Here is a 19920-nt window from a genome sequence, read left to right as displayed (position 1 = left end):
GGGATTGGGGATCAGGATTGGGGAGCGGGATTGGGGATCGGGATCGGGATTGGGATTGGGGAGCGGGACTGGGGAGTGGGGATCGGGATTGGGGGACAGGGATTGGGGAATATCCGTGTGTGCGGGGCGCCCAGGTGTCATCCAGGAAGGGAGGGCATCCAGATGTGAGCTGAGCATCCAGGTGGGAGGGGCACACAGATGGGGTGCATCCAGATGTGTGGGGCATCCAAGAAGAGGTGGCACCCAGGATTTGGGGACATCCAGGTGTGAGAGACGTCCGGGTGGGAGGGCATACGGGTGTCTTCCTCCAGATATGGGGTGGGCATCCAGAGAGAGGAGTGCCCACAATCTGGGGGCATCCAGGTGGGTGAGCATCCATTTTATGGCAGGCAGGGGGTCCTTGGGGCGGGAGGTGTGTGCACCCCCTTGTCAGTGGGGCAGGGGGCAGCCATGGTGACATCCAGCATGTCCCCAGGGAATGGGGATGGCAGTGGGGCTGTGGGTGCCAGGACTCCTGCATGTTCTCCACTGGAACCCCTTGGCATTGGCCTGACATCCCAGAGGAACCACTCCCAAACCCAATCCCAGGGGATTCCCAGTGGGAATGTGGAGGATCCTCTCCCTGCCATCATTGCTGACAAATCCCTATACTGAACAAAGCACCCTGCACCTCTTTCCAGAGCTGGGCATTTCTCCAGCCACGTTCCCAGGCTGCTGCTTCCAGTGAATCCCATTCCAATGGCCCACGTGCCCCAGGCCTGCCAGCAGCACACACACCCCTCAGCCTGCGAGGATCCTGCAGCTCCTCGAGGAGTTCTGAAGGACTGAAGGGCAGGGCAGGGTCACTCATGGATGGACAGGGAGAGGGGATGGATTGAGGGGGATGTTTTCATAGTCACAGAATGGTTTGTATTGAAGGGGACCTCAAAGCCCATCCAGTGCCACCCCTGCCATGGCAGGGACACCTTCCACTGTCCCAGGCTGCTCCAAGCCCTGCCCAGCCTGGCCTTGGGCACTGCCAGGGATCCAGGGGCAGCCACAGCTGCTCTGGGCACCCTGTGCCAGGGCCTGCCCACCCTCACAGGGAACAATTCCTAATTCCCAATATCCCATCCAGCCCTGCCCTCTGGCAGTGGGAGCCATTCCCTGTGTCCTGTCCCTCCATGCCTTGTCCCCAGTCCCTCTGCAGCTCTCCTGGAGCCCCTTCAGGCCCTGGCAGGGGCTCTGAGGTGTCCCTGGAGCCTTCTCCTCTCCAGGTGAGCCCCCCCAGCTCTGCCAGCCTGGCTCCAGAGCAGAGGGGCTCCAGCCCTGGAGTATCTCTGTGGCCTCCCTGGACTCTCCAGAGCTGTTCCCTCCACACTCACAGGGAGGGGGCTGTCCTCTCCTCAGTGGTTTCAGCCTGGCTCCCTCTCCTGTCCCACAGCCTGAGGGCTCGAGCTCCTGTGCTGCCCTGGAGCCACGAGCTCTGGATTCCTTTGGAGCCTGTTCTGGTGAGGGGTTTGTGACCTGTGGGCCAAGGGGATTCTCACCCTCAGCTGCTCAGTTTGGCTTCTCCACTGGCAGGGCCCAAACAAGCCTGCCCTCTGTGCCCCCTCCCAGCTCCCAAGGCTGCTGCCAAGCACAGGGAGAGCACTGACAGAGGAAAACAAAAGGGCAGCTAAAGCAAACCCAAAGAGCAAATGTCCTCTTGTCCATTCCTGGCCACTGCATTCCCAGAGTGAAGGGGCTTGGAAGGTAAAGCCTGTGGAGAAACATCCACCCAGGGCACAGCCTGGGGAGCAGAGCAGGGCAAGGACAGAGGGGGGACTGGGGATGTTTGTTTTCTCCAGGAGGAGAGAAAAGCTTCATTTCTGTCCAACAGTCTGCTGGATTCACAGCAGTGCAAGTGGACAGGAGGAGGATGTGCAGGAATCTCCTCAATTTTATCTCTCTTTTCTCAGCCTCTGGGTCTCAGTCCTGCAGCTCCACAGGGCCAGCCAAAGCCCTCACTCATCTCACTCATTCCAGGGATTTCTCTTGTCTTTGGTGGGATGGTGGAAACCAAACAGAGTCCAGACAGGTGGGAATTGCTGCAAGAGGTGGGAGGCAGAGGGAGAGGGGCAATCCTGGCAGAGGCTCCTGGCAGAGGGGTGGCCTTGGCAGGGCTTGCTGCAATGTGGGGACTTTGTCACAGCCGTGCTTTCAGCTGGGAGAGGGAAAAGGAGAACAGGATGGAATTCAAGGCAGTGGCTGCTCTGCTGTGAGGAGGGAAGGAGTGGCCAGAAGGACCCGTCACTCCCAGGCCCAGCTTAGGCTGCTGCTGGATTGTGCTGTGCTGCAGAGGATTGTCCCCTGTCCTGCCCCCTCACACCGAACACACGACATGGGCAGGCCCATGTGACACCAAGGAACCCCTCTGAACCACAGAACACCCAGAGCTGGAGGAGCATCACTCCATCTCCCAGGCCTGAGCTGGCATTCATTGGATCCTCCTTGCACAAGCTTTGTGGTTTGGCCTTGGCAGAACAAGTAGAGCTGGACAAATGCTGAAATACCCGTGTGTGAGAGCAGAGGTTTGGGAGGTGCCCAGGCAGGCCCTGGGATGGGGATGAACACCTGCCTGGAGCAGCTGAGCCGCCCTGCCCGTCCCTGTGCTGCTGACAGCCATGCTGTGCTCAGCAGCAAGTCAAACTAGAGGTAAGGGCTGGATTTCCCCCCCAACATCTTTATTCTGGAGTAATCAAGATCCACGTAAGTTCTGATTAAAAGGTTGAATTAAGGAATAAAACCTATCAGTAGAAAAAAGCTCTCCATCCCTAAACTTGCACACAAGCAGTGGAATGTGCAGCATGCCTCAGCCCTGCTGCAGCTGGCACTGCTGGCATTGTCACTGTCCTGCTGTGCATTGCTCTGCCCAGCACTCCTGCCCGCAGGACTGGAGCTGTGATGAGCCTGAAGCCAGTGTGGATCCTGAGCCAGGTCTTGTTCCTGCACTGGTGCACGGGACTGGCCTGTGTTTCACATCACCAGGCTGCTTTTCACATCAGGACTGCAGTGGGAAGGAAGTCACCTTCAGCTGGGGTTAGTGGTGACATTTCAAACAAACACTGTGTCACTGCTGTGGGAGCACTTTGCTCCTGCTGAACGCCTGGTGGCTCACGTGAGGGAAGGAGAAATGCACAGTGGCTTTCAACTTCCTTGCCAAACCTCACTCACAAACACTCACACACTTTTAATGAAACTCTCAATGAGTCAGTGCTCTTTTATAATACTTTACTCAAAACCAGAAAACACTGTGAGGAGGATTGATTACAAGAACTGTGAAGTTCTCACGAACTTCCCCAGTGACACATGTTAAATAACAGTGGATGGCAGAGGAGCTGCAGCCTGTCCCTGCCCTGAGCTGGCCTGGGTTCTGCAGCTTCCCCCAAACACCTCCACTGCTCCCAGCCCCAGTACCTGCCTGGGAATGCAGGGGGGTGTCCTGTCACCTGCAGCACTCATCAGTGCAGGAACACTCCTCATATTTAGCTTGCTGAGATGGTAAATGGGGAGTCTGAGCTGTCCTGGTTTGAGGCCCAGGCGTGGCTAAGGGCTGGAGGAAAAGGTGACAGACTCTTGCAGCAACCCCAAATGCAAAATGGTGAGCCAGAGGCAAAGGTGGTGGGCACGCAGTTGTCATGCAGGAAGGCAGATCAGCTGCCCACATGGGGCTTGCATTGCTCTGAACATGTTTACCCTGCACCCAAAACTCCCAATCCAGCTGGGAAGCCCTGTGGCCTCCTGTCATGTGGAAGATCAGCTGAGATCCAGACCCAGCACACTCACCCTGCAGAGCCCCAGGGCTCCACACTGGGGCTGTTCCCTGACCCTGCAGGCCTGGACACTGCCAGGTTTGGGGTGCTGCTCCCACTGTGAGCTCAGCACAGGCAGGAGCGTGGCTGGAGAGAAAGGGCTCTCTGCTACCAAGTCCAGAAAAGAACCAAGGAGCAGGTCAGGGATCTGAGTCAATGCACAGGCAATCCCCCCTCACCAAGGCTTTATCCCCCAAAAGGCAAAGGGGCTGCTGAGCAGTGCCTGAAAGGGGGGAACAGGAGCAGAGATGACACAGGACTGCTGATGTTCACATCCACTGAGGCAATCTGAGTCAGGGTGTCGCTGAGCTCTGCACAACACAAGGACAAGGGTCATGAACTGAAACACATCAAACCCTGCCTGAGAGCAGGGAACACCTTTTCACTGTGGGGGTGAGCAAACACTGGCACAGGCTGTCCAGGGAGGGGTTGGAATTGCCATCCTTGGAGATATCCCAAAGCCATCTGGACACGGTCCTGGGCAACCAGCCTTGGGTGGCCCTGCATGAGCAGGGGCTGGACCAGAGGATCACAACCTCCAGCAGCTTCCTGTGACCATGTGACCAGCAGGTCTAAGCATAAAGGCTAAATCACTGAGGGATAGGGTTAAGCAAGAAAATGGTGTTGGAGCAGCAGGAAGAGGCAGCACAGGGCAGAAGGAAAGCAGCTCATTCTCTGCAGGGTGAAATGCAGATTTTCCTTACACTGCTGGAAGTCAACATATGGATTGTATATTTTGCAACAGTCTTTGTGCAGGCCTGAACAGGGCACAGTCCAGCTGCAGCATCAGGGAAAACTCCCAAACCCATAACCAGAGCTTTCAGTGCAGTGTAATTACTGAGGTTTCCTTTCAGCATCATCCCCCCTGGTTAGGGGAAGAAAGTATTTCTCCAAGGCAGAATTTCTTTTCAGGATAGAGTTTTTCACACAGTGAATCACATTTTCCTTCACAAACCCCCTGCCTAAGTAAAGAAGGGGTTTGTAGCAGCACTGGGAACCGAAAGGTGGGAGAAATAATAATAAGAAAATGCATTAAATGTATTAAAAAAAGCCCGTAAGATTAGAGTCTTTGACTGATGGCTGGCAAAGCCTGCTTGCTGCCTGCTATAAGGGGTGCGTGGCAGGAATGGGAGATCTGGAATTTTTAACTACTTCTCATCCAAGGGATGCTCTGGATAATATGGATCTGAGGATAAATCAGAGCAAGAGCCTTACCAGCAGCCTCTTCCCTGAGGAAATGCCAGCACTGGGCCAGTCTGTGCTGCCGTGGAAGATGAGGCTGATCCTAACTTCTAATTAGAGAGATGACATAAGGTCAAGTGCTCTTGAGCAGGATGTCTGCTACACTGTTGTAATGTCTCTGCACAGAGTCGGAAAGGGTGGGGGAAGACTCTTTCAGCAGGGACTGGAAAGGAAGAGGAGAGACGTGGCAAACATCCAGCAGAAGCAACTCAGATGCTCAGATACCATTGCAGGCAAGGAGAACACCCAGTGCAAGGAGCAGAGAGGCAGCTCAGGCACCAGCTCTGGGCGACACACAACTGCAAGCACAAGGAGCTGCCACTGCCCAGCTGGGCTGCTCAAGGTTCTCTGAGAGTCAGGATCTCAGGTTTGAGGAGGAGGTTTTTCTTGGTTTGGTATTTCCCCACCCCAGAGTCAGTATCAGCCTTTAGTAAACAAACCCAACACTGGAACATCTGATACATCTGGCAGGTTCCCAGTAGGAAGGTCACAGCTGCTGGTTTTTGTGGCTCTGTGCTCTCACTGGGGCTATCGTGGCATTTGAACCCCAAGGATGACCAGGACCATCATGACCTGTCCGGTCCCACAGAAAGATTTAAAAGCCAGGATATTAGAAACATTACTTTCACAAGATCAAAAATAACAAAGTTTCTCAGAGCAGTCAGCAAACTGAACTGTGCAGGCGTGGGAGGAACCAGGGGATATCATTTAGGAGCTCCACGGGAGAGATGAGAAGGAGGTAAGGTGTAAACTGCTCTGCTCAGTGCCAGGTGAGGATGGGGCTCATGACTCTGACTTCAGCTGAAGAGAAAATGTTATTTAGACAATTCATCCACTAAATGCATCACAGCCTGCAGTTATTCCCACCTGGAGTGCAGAGAATTCCTCAGGTAGTGATCATTCCAAGACAAGAAGATACTGCACAGGAGTTTTAAGCACAGATCATCAAAGAACAAGCTCTCTGCAGTTTCTGCAGGCAGGGATGTTCCAGCCAGAGCCTCAATGGCAGATGGTGAGGGGAGCTTTGCCACACTGGCTTTCCCCAGTGATTTGCCCTGGCTCAGGGTGAGCAGTGTAGTGCCCATGTAGTCCTGCCTCCCTTTCCTAAGAAACCTCAAAGGCCTTGGAGCTTTGCCTGCTAAGGAATGTCTGGACCATGCACCTGCCTGCAGAACTTCCTTTTCTCCTGCTCAGGCTATGCCTGTAGAGGCAGTGACTGCACCATGAGGGGCTTTCAGCAGCTCCAGACAACCCAAATACATCTGGCCAGGGATGTCCTAAAGCAGGGGGGGGCATATCCCTTCTCTTCTGTGACAGCTGCCAGCACATGGATGGGACACAGGGCTGGGGTAGGAAACTCTGACCCTCTTGCTGGCAGTGCTGACTGAAGGCTCCTAAAGCCCCAGAGCACCTTGCCCTGCCAATGCCCACTGGTGCACAGAGGCAGCCATCCAGAGAAGGGCTGGGCACTGCAGCCACTGCACTTTCTCCTCTTCCTCCATCCCTGGGTCCTTGGGCAGCCAGGGGAAAAGGGGCAGGATCCAGCAGAGCCCTCATGTGCCAGTGCAAAAAGCAGGGTACAGTGACACTGACTCCTCGTTTGAGTTGGGGCAGAGGAATGAGCAGAGCTGGAGGAAGTGTATTTTGGGTAAGGACTGTTTAAATTTGGCACAACCACTGCATGCCCCATGGGACACCCTCCAGTGCACAGGCACCCTTTCCAAGAGAGAGAATAGGAGACACATCAAAATGAGACCAGAACATGAAAAGCCAAGCACTCATGCACTTTGGAAATGTATCCAAAGCAAACTACTCTCCTAAGAGAAATCACAAATCATGATAAAACACTTTGTGCTTCTGAGCCTCCAGCCTTGGTCTTCCAACACCTCTGGTACTGCAGTGAGGGTGAGTGCAAGCCCTCCTCAAAAGAAATTAATAAATATCCCATGAACTCAGACACCCAGCTGCTCAGTTTTCAGTGCAGGACTCCAGGACCTGATTCTCCACATGGTTTTGATCAGCTGGCTTGAGGGCTGAAGCATAAAAGATCCAAAACATGCTCTGGCTGAAGGCACCACAGCATTGTGGCTCCAAACCACGTAAGGGGTTGATCTGCTATGGCCCTGTGAGCTGACAGGGAAGGAGAAATTCATCACCAAAACATTTGGGAGCTGCTCCCTCCACGACACTGAGTGCTGGTTTCATGAGGCACTGATGGGTTTAACCTTTTGCTTCCAAAATAATCATTAGCATAATATACAAACACAGTGTAGGGGAAGAGAAAAATAATATTTAAAAATACTTGCCTTTAAAAATTCAGCCCTTCCTATGTTACCAAAATCTATTTAAAGGGATGGAGCAGTTGCTGGCTCTGAGCAGCCTTTGGTCCCAAAGCATTAGGAGTCAGTGTGTTTTTCAGATCAAGTTTCTAAGTTCTTCCACTGTCTTTAGTTCTGCTTGTCTCCTTTGTGTTTCCAAGGGTAGATGAGCTCTCCAAGGAACAGTTTCTTGCAGAGAGATGCCCAGGAGTCCCTGGGATAGCAGCTGTAGGTGGGCAGTCTGTACGTCTGGACCACAGCTCCGTAGGAGAGGGGGTTGATCTGTGTGGAGGAAGAGGGACAGCAGCAAGGGAAGCATCAGTCCTGCTCCTCACACAGCACAGAATCCCTCCCTGGCTTGCTAAGGCTGTTTATCCTTCTCCAACATCCCCCAGCATTAACCAATTGCTTGGCAAGGGGTGTTTCTAGAATCATTCCCAAGCAGAGGGGCAGCCAAGAACCAGCATGAGAGCTGGGAGAAAGAGAGGGGAGTGTGTTACACACCAGAGTGCAGGGGACAGTGGCAGGAGAGAGAGCAGACAGCAACAGAATCACAGAGCCATGGAATTTTTTAGTTTGGAAAAGACCTTAAAGATCATTATGCCCAACCCTTAACCCAGCACTGCCAAAGGCACCACTAAGCCATGTCCCCAAATGCCACACCCACACTGCTTGTGAACATCTCCAGGGATGGTGATTCCACCACTGCCCTGGGCAGCTGTGCCAGCGTCTCACCACCCTTCTCGTGAAGAAATGTTTCCCAATATCTAATTTAAATCTACATCTAGTACTGCACTGGGGATGCACTGGGACTCCAGGAACTCCTCTGGAATTTAGCTGTACCTGTTAAGAGCCTCAGCCCACAGATGTGTGTGAAGTTAAACCTGGTATCACCTGAAACCACCCAGTGGAACCAAGTCCCAGCATGACAGGATCACACCATAGAGCTCCTCATTATCATTTTCAATTAAGTCTTCTTGGCTGAGTTAATCTTTTTTAATTTGACTTCAATCACCACCCCAAGTCTGTGCCTACAAAAGTTCTGTCCATGGTCCCCAGTTGCTGCATTGACCTTCTGAAGACAGGGATATGAACAGACACATTTACTGTACAAGGGGTGATAGAGGCATGTCAGACCTTTGAAATGCTCATCCCAGTGAAGCAATCAGGGTAGGAAGACAGGTGAAGTCCACAGGATGGACCCAGTGTGGCATGAAAAGGATGCACAGCACAGCCTCCAAAGGACCAAAAAAGATGGCACAGAAATGATGGGGCTCAGACCATGAGAGATGCCCAGGGGTGGGGGTTTCCAGAGGCAGGGAAAGCTTGGTCAGTGGAGAGAAATGGAAGGACATCCTTCCCTAGCAAAAGGGTTCAGCTCTGCTGGAACCAGCCTAGCAGCTCTGGGGAGGGAGACTGCAATTCACAGCACAGAATCCAGCCTCAAAAGGAAAGAGAGACAGCAAACCCATGCACAGAGTCACTACCTGGTAAAAGCTGAATTTTTTTTTTGTCCACTAAAAAGCATCAGGATTTCTGGGGGTCTGCCTGTGCCACCAGCTTGCTTCAGCTGCTTGGAGCTCGTGGAGTGGTGAGGGATGAACCCCGAGTGCCTACAGAGACGGGGCTCTTGGAAAGTGGGATTGAGCTAAGGGTTCATTAGAACTAATCCTGGAGATCTTTGTCAAATTAGTTTCAAAGTACAAGAGTGCTCAAGCAGAAGGGGGAAATGCCCATACACAGAAGCATCTATAGGAAGTTTAGGAAAAAGGCAGGGCAGCTGTTTGCAGGGAAAATTATAAAATAGAATAAACACAGGGGAGGGGGGAAGGCCAAAGAAACCTGTCCCCAGCACTAACAGCTGTAAAACACAAGTAACTATTTCTGCCCATTTCCCCAGCTGTAGGCAAAGCAGAGTGTCTGAAGTGCAAACATGCTGGGCAGGAGGACAGGAACTGCTGCTCTACAAGGGAGAGGCACAGCGTGTGCTGCTTTGGCTATTAGCTGTGTGGGCTGGAAGGTCTGCACACAACATTTCTTGTTGAGAAGCATGAGAAGCATCTCTGGGTGGAGTGGTGACACCCAGGGGTAGCACTGGCCACTGTAACAATCAGGGTTTCTTACAGCCAAAGCAATTCAGGTCCCTGCCTCTACTGGTACAAATGGAGGCAAACAGGAAAAACTCATTATTAGTGAAGAGGCAATATTTGTTCCCCTTATGAAAGTTCTGTAGGTCAAATCTGTAATAAACCCTGCTAGAATACCCATCCTAATGGAGCTGTTCCCTTTTCCCTTTCTCTGCTGTTCAACCCTTTCCAAAGCAATTGCTGGAGAAGATGAGACTTTCAGCAGAAGGTACATGAATGGATCAAACTCATTGTGATCTAGAATCCCAGAATCTCAGACTGTTTGGGTTGGAAGGAACCTTAAAGCCCATCTTGTTGCACCTCTGCCATGGGCAGGGGCACCTCCCACTGTCCCAGGCTGCTCCAAGCCCTGTCCAACCTGGCCTTGGGCACTGCCAGGGATCCAGGGGCAGCCACAGCTGCTCTGGCACCCTGTGCCAGGGCCTGCCCACCCTCTCAGGGAAGAATTTTTTCCTAATATCTACTCCAGACCTGCCCTCCTTCAGCTTAAAGCCAGTTTTCTCCCTAGGCTATCAGTTCAGTTGTGCCACACTGCCAGAAATATTTCTTCTTGTGCACCAAAAGAAATTACTTTAAACACTAATGAAAATACTGACCTATGTAAGACTTCCTGAAGAATATTAAGTAGCATTTGAAATGGAAATGTCATCCCCCATCCTCTGCCCCCCTCCAGGGTCTGGACTTTGTATTCCAGAGGCACTACCTTAAAAATCAAAAATAATCCCTTGGCTGAATGAGGAGCTGGTTGGGAATGCTCAAACCCAGCATTATTGATTTCCAATCCATTCCCAGTGCCCCACAGGACAGCTCAGACTATCACCTACAGCTGCAATTATTATGGCTGTAGATCCATGATTCCAGCCTGACTTCCACCAGGCACTGCTCCAAGAGGGCTTCCACATAGAGATGGGGCAAAGCCACTGCAGATTCTCAAGAGAGGCACATCACTGTGTACAACAAATAAGAATTTCACTTAAAAATAGGTTTTTTAGATTACCCTCTCCAAAGGCTATCAGAAAGTGGGATATTCAGCAGGATTTCTGACACAAGCCCATTTTTCATTTCCACCAGCACAAAGAGAGCCAAAAAAGTGCCTTTTCTGACTGTCTGCTCATTACTATTGGAACTGAGAGCTGGGACAGACATCTACAGCAGCACTTCCACCTCTTGAGGTGATGACTTGTGCTATATTCCAGATAGAAAATGGATCTTCCTGCAGTGGTCCAAGGAAAATTCATCACAGTCATATGACTCACTGCCTTTGCTCTTTAAGTCATGGTCTTTTCTCTCTGCAGACTCCATCCACCTCATCTCTCACACACACTGATGCCAAAGCCTCTGCTCCTATGCAGCTCCTATGCTTCATCTCTGGTGCCTGGTTTTCTTTTCCTGGAATCTCCTGGCTACAGAGGATGGCAGATTTTGGTTCTTACACCACTATCCTACTGAAAGGCAGGAGCTGGGGAAGACAGCTTGCTTAGAGAATGCTAGTTCTGCCCTAGAAGACATCTGTAGAAGGGATTCCCTCTGGAATTGCTACTAGCTGGTTTGCTGGTTCCCTGCTAGCCTGACCTTTGCTGAAATAGGGTGGGACTGGTGATGGAAAAAGCAAAAGGACTGGCAAGCTGCAGTTAAATCCTTCCCACACACTCCCCCAGTGTCCAAGTGCTTTCATAAGTGTTATACACTACTGGCAGCCTCCCCTCTTTAGGATGCAGAGAACAAGAAAAGCCTCCCTGGAACATGGGCTGTGTTCCTGCTGGGTCAGGAGATGGAAATTTCACTCCTGAAAGTGTAAGGAGAACTTCCCTGCTGCCAACACTTCATTTCTTTTCAGAAGATAATTTCCTTTAGTATCTTTTGATGCCAGAGCGTGGGAATGGGGGGTTACAAAAGCACAGGTAAGCTATGCCCATACTCCTCACCAGGGCAACTTTCCTCCCTCATCTTGCCCAGGCTGTGGTCCTGCTGGCCTCATGGAGCAGCCAAGGCTTTCCAGCACCACTGGAGGGGAAGAGCTTTTCCTGCTGCTTCATTCTGGAGGGTTAACTGCCTTCTTTGCTTCTCCCAGTGTTCAGCAATTTATCCCATGAAGCTGCACAGAGCCAGGAGGTGATAATGGCATGAGGTCTTAATCCCAGAAGTAACACAGCTCTGTGCTTCTCCTACTCCCCTTCTACACTTCACACCATCCAGGGCACTGCATTTCCTCCAAACACAGGACACAAACAGGGCATCAAAAAGCACAGAAAGCAGCAGTCAGCCACAGCAACACAAGATTATTTCCCTTGTTTCAGCATTTTACAGCTGATAATGTTGAAGTGGAGCCTTTCAGTGGGAGCAGCACAGATGGACTGGGGTCACTCTGGGAGAAGGCATTGGGGCCTCACCTGCATAAGGAGCCGCAGAGGTTTTCCATCCTGCTGCTCAAGGACTCTGAACTTCACTCCAGCTGCAAAGACACAAAACAAGGAAAGCAAAACCATGGTGGGATTGTTGGAGTGTCCTGTGCAGGGCCAAGAGTTGATGATCCCTGTGGTCCTTTCCCACTCAGGACATTCCATGGTTCAGTGCCTGGAGCACAGACCTTGAATTTGCTGCCCAGTGCTGTTGGCTGAGCACTGATTCCCTAGAAACTGTCTTCAACCTTTCTGGATTTGGGAATGTTCCCCATTTTCAACAGGAAGCATGGATTGTCTCTACAGTGCTTTAAGCCTAATGACACAGCTCCATTAAAAGTAACCCCTCTCAACTTCAGCTGGAAAACTCAGTCCTAGGGCAAGCAAAAGCCTAGAAATCAGCCAGCCAGACATGAGGATGATAGAGGGACTGGAAAAACCTTCCAATTTCCCCAAACTTCCATCAGAATGGGAGCTCCATGTTAGCAGCAGGCAGAGAGCCTGTCTTTAATTTGTGCTCATGCAGACAGAGCACATGTGCAGATCTGTCCCTCTTTCAGGACAAGGGAGGGAAGTGGCTGACCTGGAGGCATTACAACATTTCAAAGCAATCCCTGCCCATTAATCCCAGCAGCCACATGTTTTTAAGAGGCTAACCCCATCAAACCTGCCACTTTCCTATTTCCTCTTGGATTTGCCTCATTGCCAATACTCTAAAGATAAATAGAAAAGATTTTGGATTCTGAGGGTGACACAGTGCACACAGAGATTTAATACAATGTTTCAAAGGTAACAGCTTGGACCAGAGAGGCATTTTTTCTTACAAAGATGTCAAATTACTTCACAGAAATAAAATCACCAATCCATCTCTGCAAACCTGATGCAGCCAAGCATGCCCTGTTATTCTTTCCTGCAGGTAAGAAGATGAGCGAAGACTAAGGCACAGATCAAACACTGACAGGAGCACAAACAGAATAAAACTCCTCACCATTGTGAGTGTAAGTGCCACTGCTGCAGTACCTCTATGACTCTTGAACGCTGAAAAACCAAAATGTTTTCTCTTTTTCCTCAAGCTCTGAATTAATTAAAATCATACAGTTCACTCCTGGGATGGAGTGCTCTTCTCTAGCACAAAGTTCTGGTTTAAACTCTCTCCCTAAATCATTAAACTTTTCTGTCCAGGACAGGAGGGATTTGTCTGCATTTTGCTGGATTATATTGATAGAAGGGCTTCCCCAGTGGCTTGAAATAGATGTTTGAGTACCCTGGGCCTCAACAAGCAAATGTGCTGGATGACCAAAGTGCTCAATGTGATTCATAGAGCTTTGGCTATGAGGAAGTGTCTAAGCCATTCCAGGAACTACTTTTCTGGCAGACTTTGTCAGAGAGAGACAGAAACAAGCAGGCACTGAAGGTTCAGACATGTGGTAAGACTCTGCAGTCTTACCCCAGGAACAGTAATCCATTATCGGAGCAAATGCTGGTTCTGTAGGTCCTGGCCACACATCTCCCTTCTAAAGCTTCAAGCCAACACTTTCTTAATTAGATTATTTAATTGCTCAAGAGTCTTACACTTCTAAGAAAATACAAGCACAAAAAGGCTATAAATTCATTTTAGAATGGCCTGCAGGTGACTGCAGAGCTCAGGACTCTGAGCAGTTCCCTTCTCATGGGAAGAGCAGGAGGGCTCAGGCTCCTGCAGATCACTCCAGCACAGAAGAACCCTGAACTATTCCCCGACTTCCAGCCAGCTCCAGAGCTCAGGGGTCTGCTTTTCCTGTACAAAGGCATCAGCAATGGCACAGGAGAGGTCAGGACATGAATTCATTTGCCTTGTTTCACGTGACAGCACACTCAAGGGAGGATTTGTACTCCAGCAATTGTGGCAGGTGCTACAGGACTATGACAAAATCTGTCCCAACAATTCCACTGTGAATGTTGGGAAAGGGAAGTACAGTAAAAACAAGCTGGCCTGTTCACAATCAAACAATGCTGGTATCCTGTGTGGGCAGTCTGAGAGCCCTGGAACCCCTGCTGGTCCTTTCTTCAGGCTGTGAATCCACATCCCAACCAAGGTGGCACCCCTTGAGCTGGCACTGGGTGCACAGAACTCTTGCACAGAGGACATCAGCTGTGATCTAGATAAGAAAGGTTTTTGGAAGTCAAAAATATTTCACTTTGGACGTGCGGAAAGAAAAAAATGCATTTAGTTTCTGGTGTGTGGATGGATCATTCACCTACCCCTGGCCTGGGCTTCATCAGTGGAGTATTTTGTCAATTCAGACACTGAATCAAAGAACTTGGAGGCCATATGCCACAACTGAACCGAGTTGAACTCAACCCCCTTTCTACCACAAAAACTATCCATTCATGTTGGTAGAACCATCTTGATGGTGCCTGTAGAATCAGCTGCCCTAACACCTGCCAGAGGATGTCTTCTCCAAGTTCTGAGTCTGACAAGGGAGGCAGCACCTCAGCAGTGAGGACACCATGTGATGTGTACTCTCTCAAGTCCTTTGAGTTGGATTCAACTGCTCCATCTGTTCCTGTTGCCATGCCACAGCATTGTGCTGGTGTAGGAACACAGGTTGCAGAAATGCTCAGGTGCCTCTTCCTCTCACAGACACCAGGGCACTGCAGTGCCACTTAAGGAACACAGCTGAGAAGTCAATCCCCTACTCGGGTGGGGGCTTGTTTCCTGCAGCAGAGACCTGGCTGAACAGGAATGAGGAGAAGTAACCTGTGGCCTTACATAACCTAAAGGAATTCATGGTCTTAAACCTCTCAGTGGCACCAGGATTTCCTCCTGCCCTACATCCTGCCCATTGCTGGGTCAGTTTTCTTCAGCAGCATCTCCTGTTCCCCAAAGACAGCCCTGAAGGGTTTAAGATGTTTCTGCCAGGAAATTCACAGGAACCTGCTGAAGGCTTCCATGGAAAATCAACAGAGTTAGTAACAGAGCCCAGCTCTACCTTCCCAAAACTGAGCCTGGCAGTGCTCCAGCAGACAAAGCTGCTGAGGTTGCCTCAAGCTTCCTCTGCCTTTGATGACTGCCTCGGCTTACTGATGATCAAGCTCTTTCTTCTATGCTAAATTTCTGCTGCATGCTCTTTGAAAGGATGGGAGATAATAATTTAGATGTGCTTGACTGTAACTAGACCAACCATAGCTGTGGATGGTCAAAGGCATTCCAAACTGAGTCCTTACTCTGGTGCCAGCCCTGGTTTATGGTTATCCAAAGTGAAAAAACAATGACTGGTTTCAAAATGGTGACAGATTAGTCTCAAAAAGGGAATGATTATCTGAACTCTGCCCAGAGCTTTGAAATTCATCCAAACACCAGGGCTTCAGTCAGTCAAAGTCAGCATAGAACTGAAAGAGCTCCATTGATCTGCAACTACTGCAGATCCAACCCTTTGGAACAGCTGATATTCCAAATATTTTTGTGATTTGGCTTGTTTCAGAGTCCAAACACCCGAAGTTATGAGCTTGTTTCACAGAATCATGGAATATCCTGATTTGGAAAGGACAAGGATCATCCAGCCCAGCTCCTGTCCCTGCACAGACCCCCCAACAATCCCACCCTGGGCATCCCTGAGAGCATTGTCCAAACATTCCTGGAGCTCTGGCAGCCTCGGGGCTGTGCCCATTCCCTGGGGAGCCTGGGCAGTGCCCAGCACCCTCTGGGGGAAGAACCTTTCCTGATACCCAACCTGACCCTGCCCTGGCACAGCTCCACGCCATGTTTGACTCACATAAGTTTTACCTGACCTTGTAGTCTGGAACTGGAATAAAAGTTGACCTCGTTTATATGGTGCTTGTTTGGATGTAATTTTTAGTGGCCAAGGACTTTCTAAAGGTGCTCCTGATTCTGCTTCAGGTTCAGATTTCTTTCCATTGACACCCTCGTCCTGCTCCTTGCAGGAACTGGTTCACAGCAGGGACACCTGCACAACTCAAGCCTCGGGCTCCTTCCTACCCCCACTGCATCCTCAGTTCAGGAGTGACCCAGTGCACCAAAATCAAGCACATAATGCATAAATGCTTGAAGTGCTGCAGGGGCAGAGCTGAGGGACTCACCTGCGAGCCTGTAGGATCTGCAGAGGCGAAGGATGAGGGAATAAAGTGGCAGGGAGTCAATCAGGTCCACCAGCAAGTGTATGAGGCCTTGCACAACCACCACCAGCAACCGGAGCTACAAAAACCAGTTTAACAGAACATCTCAGGAAACAGGAGATTAAACACTTGTCAATTACTGAGCTGAGCTGGGATCTAACACTGCTGTGTGCTAAGCTAAGGCCTCCCAAAGTGGGTGTGATGTCTGGAAGTGCTGAGCATCCAGACCCTGTGTGAGGGTCCTCAGCAATCTGGGTTTTAGGGGTAACTGGAATGAAGCTCCTACAGCTGGAGAAGCTGTGACCAGCAAGGACGTGAGAACTTCCACTTTCAACAGCCACAGTTGAAAAGGAAGCCCAAAATCTCCAACTTTGAGTCTGTGTACCAGTGAATGTAAATTTTCCTCCCTCCAACAATGAGCTGCAACAGCTCATTTCAGCCTGAAGAAACCCCACGTAGAGTTTAAGTAAGAGCAGAGCAGCAGAAATGAGCTTCCTGCTCTGTGTTTTCTGTCCCTGACTAAAGCACCTCCTTTTGTCACACTGCAGCTATTTTCTGCTGCCAATCTCATCTGAAAAGAGAGGGCTCAAAAAAGACGCTGAAAGCATGTGATGGCCACTGTTTGTGGAAAATTTGGCTCCAGGCAGACCACGGAGAGGACTGGTCATATTGGGAGAAGAAAAGAAAAATAAAGAAGTTCAAACCTCTGAGGAAATGAAAACATTGTTGGATGAAAACATTTAATACAGCAAGTTAATTCCCTGGGGAAAAAAAAGTTCTGGATCAGACTAGAGAGGCCATCACCACAGATGTGGACAGAAACATATCAAATCTGAGAGAAAGGGAGGGAAACAGTTTGTCCTGCTGGCCAGGATTTGCTGAGAATTCCCTTTGGAAAAACACTAACATGAGCTGTGTAAGAATCCTTCCTAAGACACCCACATTTTTATTTTCTTTATGGATGACCATAAATGTCTAGGAAACCATTTTTCACTACCTCAGAAGAGAGTGTTTGACTTGTTTCAAGGGTTAAATCTTACCAGGGTAAACACCAAATAATACAGTGCAGTTGTAGGCAGAAGGAACAGCAGGATTGTGAACAGCAAAGTCCCAATAAACAACTAGGGAAAAAGGAAACACAATCATGAGCAGAGCGATGGTAAAATAAAATGCATTACAAATAAAAAATAGGAGACTCTAAGGTAATGGAAGTTTGCAGAACTCCATCAGGTGTTTTTATCTTGCCTATATGAATAATGCTGTTACCTTGGACATTTTCAGTATTTCTCCTCTCACTGGGCCTTCTTCAAAACTCCTTATTATGGGACTACAGTTGGAAAGATAATAGCTGGTTCCTGACAGCACTTTTCCTTTACAGACAACATTCAAGATTTCCCATTTCAGGCCAGCTTCCTTAGGAAACTAGACTTAAGTGATCTTGCAATTTTTCCATTCTCTGTCCCCAAAAGTTTTAGAGCCACTGATCAGATTTTACCGAAAAAATGTGGAAAATAACAAAGAAGTGGTAATTTGAATGGCAATTCTGGAAAGAATTGAGAAGTACTTTTGTTCCTCCTTGTTTTAGCAGTGCAGGCACCTGGCACAAACCTGACAGAATTATTTGTGATAAACATTCCCAGCAGCAACTGGCTGAGCTTCCAGCCACAGGAATTCTGCCTCTTGCTCAGTGGGAAGGTGGGAGAGACAAAGAAGCTGGAGCCGGGGAGCAATATTTAGAGGATGAAAGAGAAAAATCCCTTAAGGAAGTAGGTGTCATTAGCTCCACTGCCCACAGAAAAAGTTATTTTTATTCTGGACCAGCGTAGGTTCGCGTAGGTCTAAATAATTCCAAGTGGGAGAATTCAGATTTATACCAAACAGGTACCTGACTCTTCTATTTCCAGTCACCACTTCCAGAAGAGAGAGCCACAGGAGCACAGGGCACTGCAACCTCCACAAAAAGGGACCACAGCTGTGGGATATCATGAAAGAAAACAACCCAGCAGCCACAGCACGCAGGTGGATCAGCAGCACAGCTTTAGGGATGTAACCAGGAATAGATCACAACCCAATCCGTTCTCCTCACAGTTGTTTCTCCCTTCTCCTGTCAATCCACTGCAGTTGTTTAAACCTCCAAAAGTCTTTTAAGGTCTGCTTTGAATGTCTCTTCCTACCCGTCCAGCGACACAATTCCCACTGGTCTCCAGAGCAGCAGGATGAAGCCTCAAGTGCCAAACCAATTCTCCTCAAAGTACACTGGGAATGAGCCCTGATGCAAACCTGGCACGGAGGATTTTAATCACCAAAGAAACAGAAAACCAGCTCTCAGCTGTGGTGCAGGAAGCTCAAGGTTATCTGTTGTAATAGAGAGAGGCACTGACCCTGCAAGTTTCCAAATATTACTGTATTATTTCAGTGATGTTTGCAGCTGCTGGCCTGCAGCCGTTCAGGCTCTGTGGACTTTTGCATGGCATTTCAGAAATTAAAAAGAGCTTACAGCACTTTACAAAGAACTGCCTCTGCCTGAGTGAGAGTGTGTGGGCCAGGCTCCAGCACAACGTGAATGAAACGGGGCCTTTTAATAGAAACGCTGCCACGGCTGTTACTGTGGCAACACTGCTGGGCACCACATTTCCAACTGCCTCCATCCCTCCCCCATTCCCACTCCAGGCTCGGGAGCTCCCGGCATCTGCAGCACCCAGGGGCACCTGCAGCACCCACCGGCATCTGCAGCACCCACTGCAGCTCGCAGGGTGCCTGGCACGAGCTCAGGGCAGCTCTGCACTTGCCACAGCTTGGCCCTCTGGGGAAGGGAAGGGAAGGGAAGGGAAGGGAAGGGAAGGGAAGGGAAGGACTGCTGCAGGTAAGGAAGGGATGTTGCAGGGCAGGGAAGGAGTCTAAGGCAATGAAGGGGTGCTGCAGGGCAGTCAAGGAGTGCTGTAAGGCAGCAGAGGAGCCATAGGCTCAGAGTGTTGGGGTATGTCCTTGTTCTGGGCGCCACAAAGGCTCCTGTGTCTGTCCCAGTATCAGTCAGAGCAGGAGGGAGGGCATCACCAGGCACTGCCCTGGGGTGTGCCCAGGGCTGTGGCACTACCTGGTCGAGGTCATAGGAGCAGGAATCCACCCGCTGCCGCAGCACATTCCACTTCTTGCCCCGGAACAGGCGCCACAGAGAGGACAGGCCGTAGATCTTCAGGCAGTAGAGCCTGAGCAAAGAGAAGACTCTGCAGCACAGCTGGCAGCTCCCAGCTCCAACATCACCCAGCTGTCACCAGCACAGCCCCACGCCCACTCACCCACCTGCAGAGCCAGGGGTGGCAGGGAGAATGATGCAGATAAATCCTCATGGCTCAGTCAACCCTGTCTGGGCTGGTCCCTGGCACAGGGGCTACTGCAGCCAGCTCTGGGCCACTGGAGGGCAAAGGCCAGGCCATGCCCTGGAGCTGCAGCAGTCACCAGCCTCATGGCAACACCTTCCCTGCAGCAAAAGGGTGCTGAGGCCATGGCACAGGGTGCCCAGAGAAGCTGTGGCTGCCCCTGGATCCCCAGAAGTGGCCAAGGCCATGATGGATGGGATTTGGAGCAACCTGGGATAGTGGAAGGTGTCCCTGCCATGGCAGGAGATGAGCTTTAAGGCCCCTTCCAACCCAAACTTTTCCATGATTCTGTGAGAAGAACCATCAATCCTATTTCCCCTAGCTCATCTGTGTCTCCCTAGCTCAGATCTGTCCCTTCCCCTGCCTTCAGACCCTTCCAGACAGGGCTGGCCAAGGTCTCACCCCCACACCTGAGTCAATGCAATGCAATTGTGAGTGGAGCCCCTGGAGCTTCTCTAGTAACCCACAGCTCTAAAAATCCTTAAGAG

The 19920-nt window shown here is 50.4% G+C and overlaps 1 protein-coding gene across 2 annotated transcripts in view; it reads right to left on the bottom strand.

Annotated features, from left to right (window-relative positions):
• Positions 1-3238: 3238 nt before the first annotated feature.
• Positions 3239-19920, bottom strand: part of PIGQ (phosphatidylinositol glycan anchor biosynthesis class Q) — a 38748-nt gene continuing 22066 nt past the window's right edge. Inside the window, exons 7-11 of one of the 2 annotated variants that reach the window (XM_039732200.1) lie at positions 19150-19261; positions 17096-17176; positions 16020-16134; positions 11931-11992; positions 3239-7675 (exon numbers count right to left, since the gene is read on the bottom strand). In XM_039732200.1, coding sequence (XP_039588134.1) covers positions 7523-7675; positions 11931-11992; positions 16020-16134; positions 17096-17176; positions 19150-19261 — 523 coding nt within the window. In that variant the 3' untranslated portion in view covers positions 3239-7522. The remainder of the gene's footprint in view (positions 7676-11930; positions 11993-16019; positions 16135-17095; positions 17177-19149; positions 19262-19920) is intronic. The other variant, XM_039732201.1, reaches the window with a different exon arrangement.

Source organism: Passer montanus, unplaced genomic scaffold, assembly GCF_014805655.1.
Source record: "Passer montanus isolate IOZ18808 unplaced genomic scaffold, ASM1480565v1 scaffold8, whole genome shotgun sequence".
NCBI classification, from domain to species: domain Eukaryota; kingdom Metazoa; phylum Chordata; class Aves; order Passeriformes; family Passeridae; genus Passer; species Passer montanus.
Note: the sequence above shows the minus strand (reverse complement) of the source record. Positions and strands in the feature narration are given on the sequence as shown.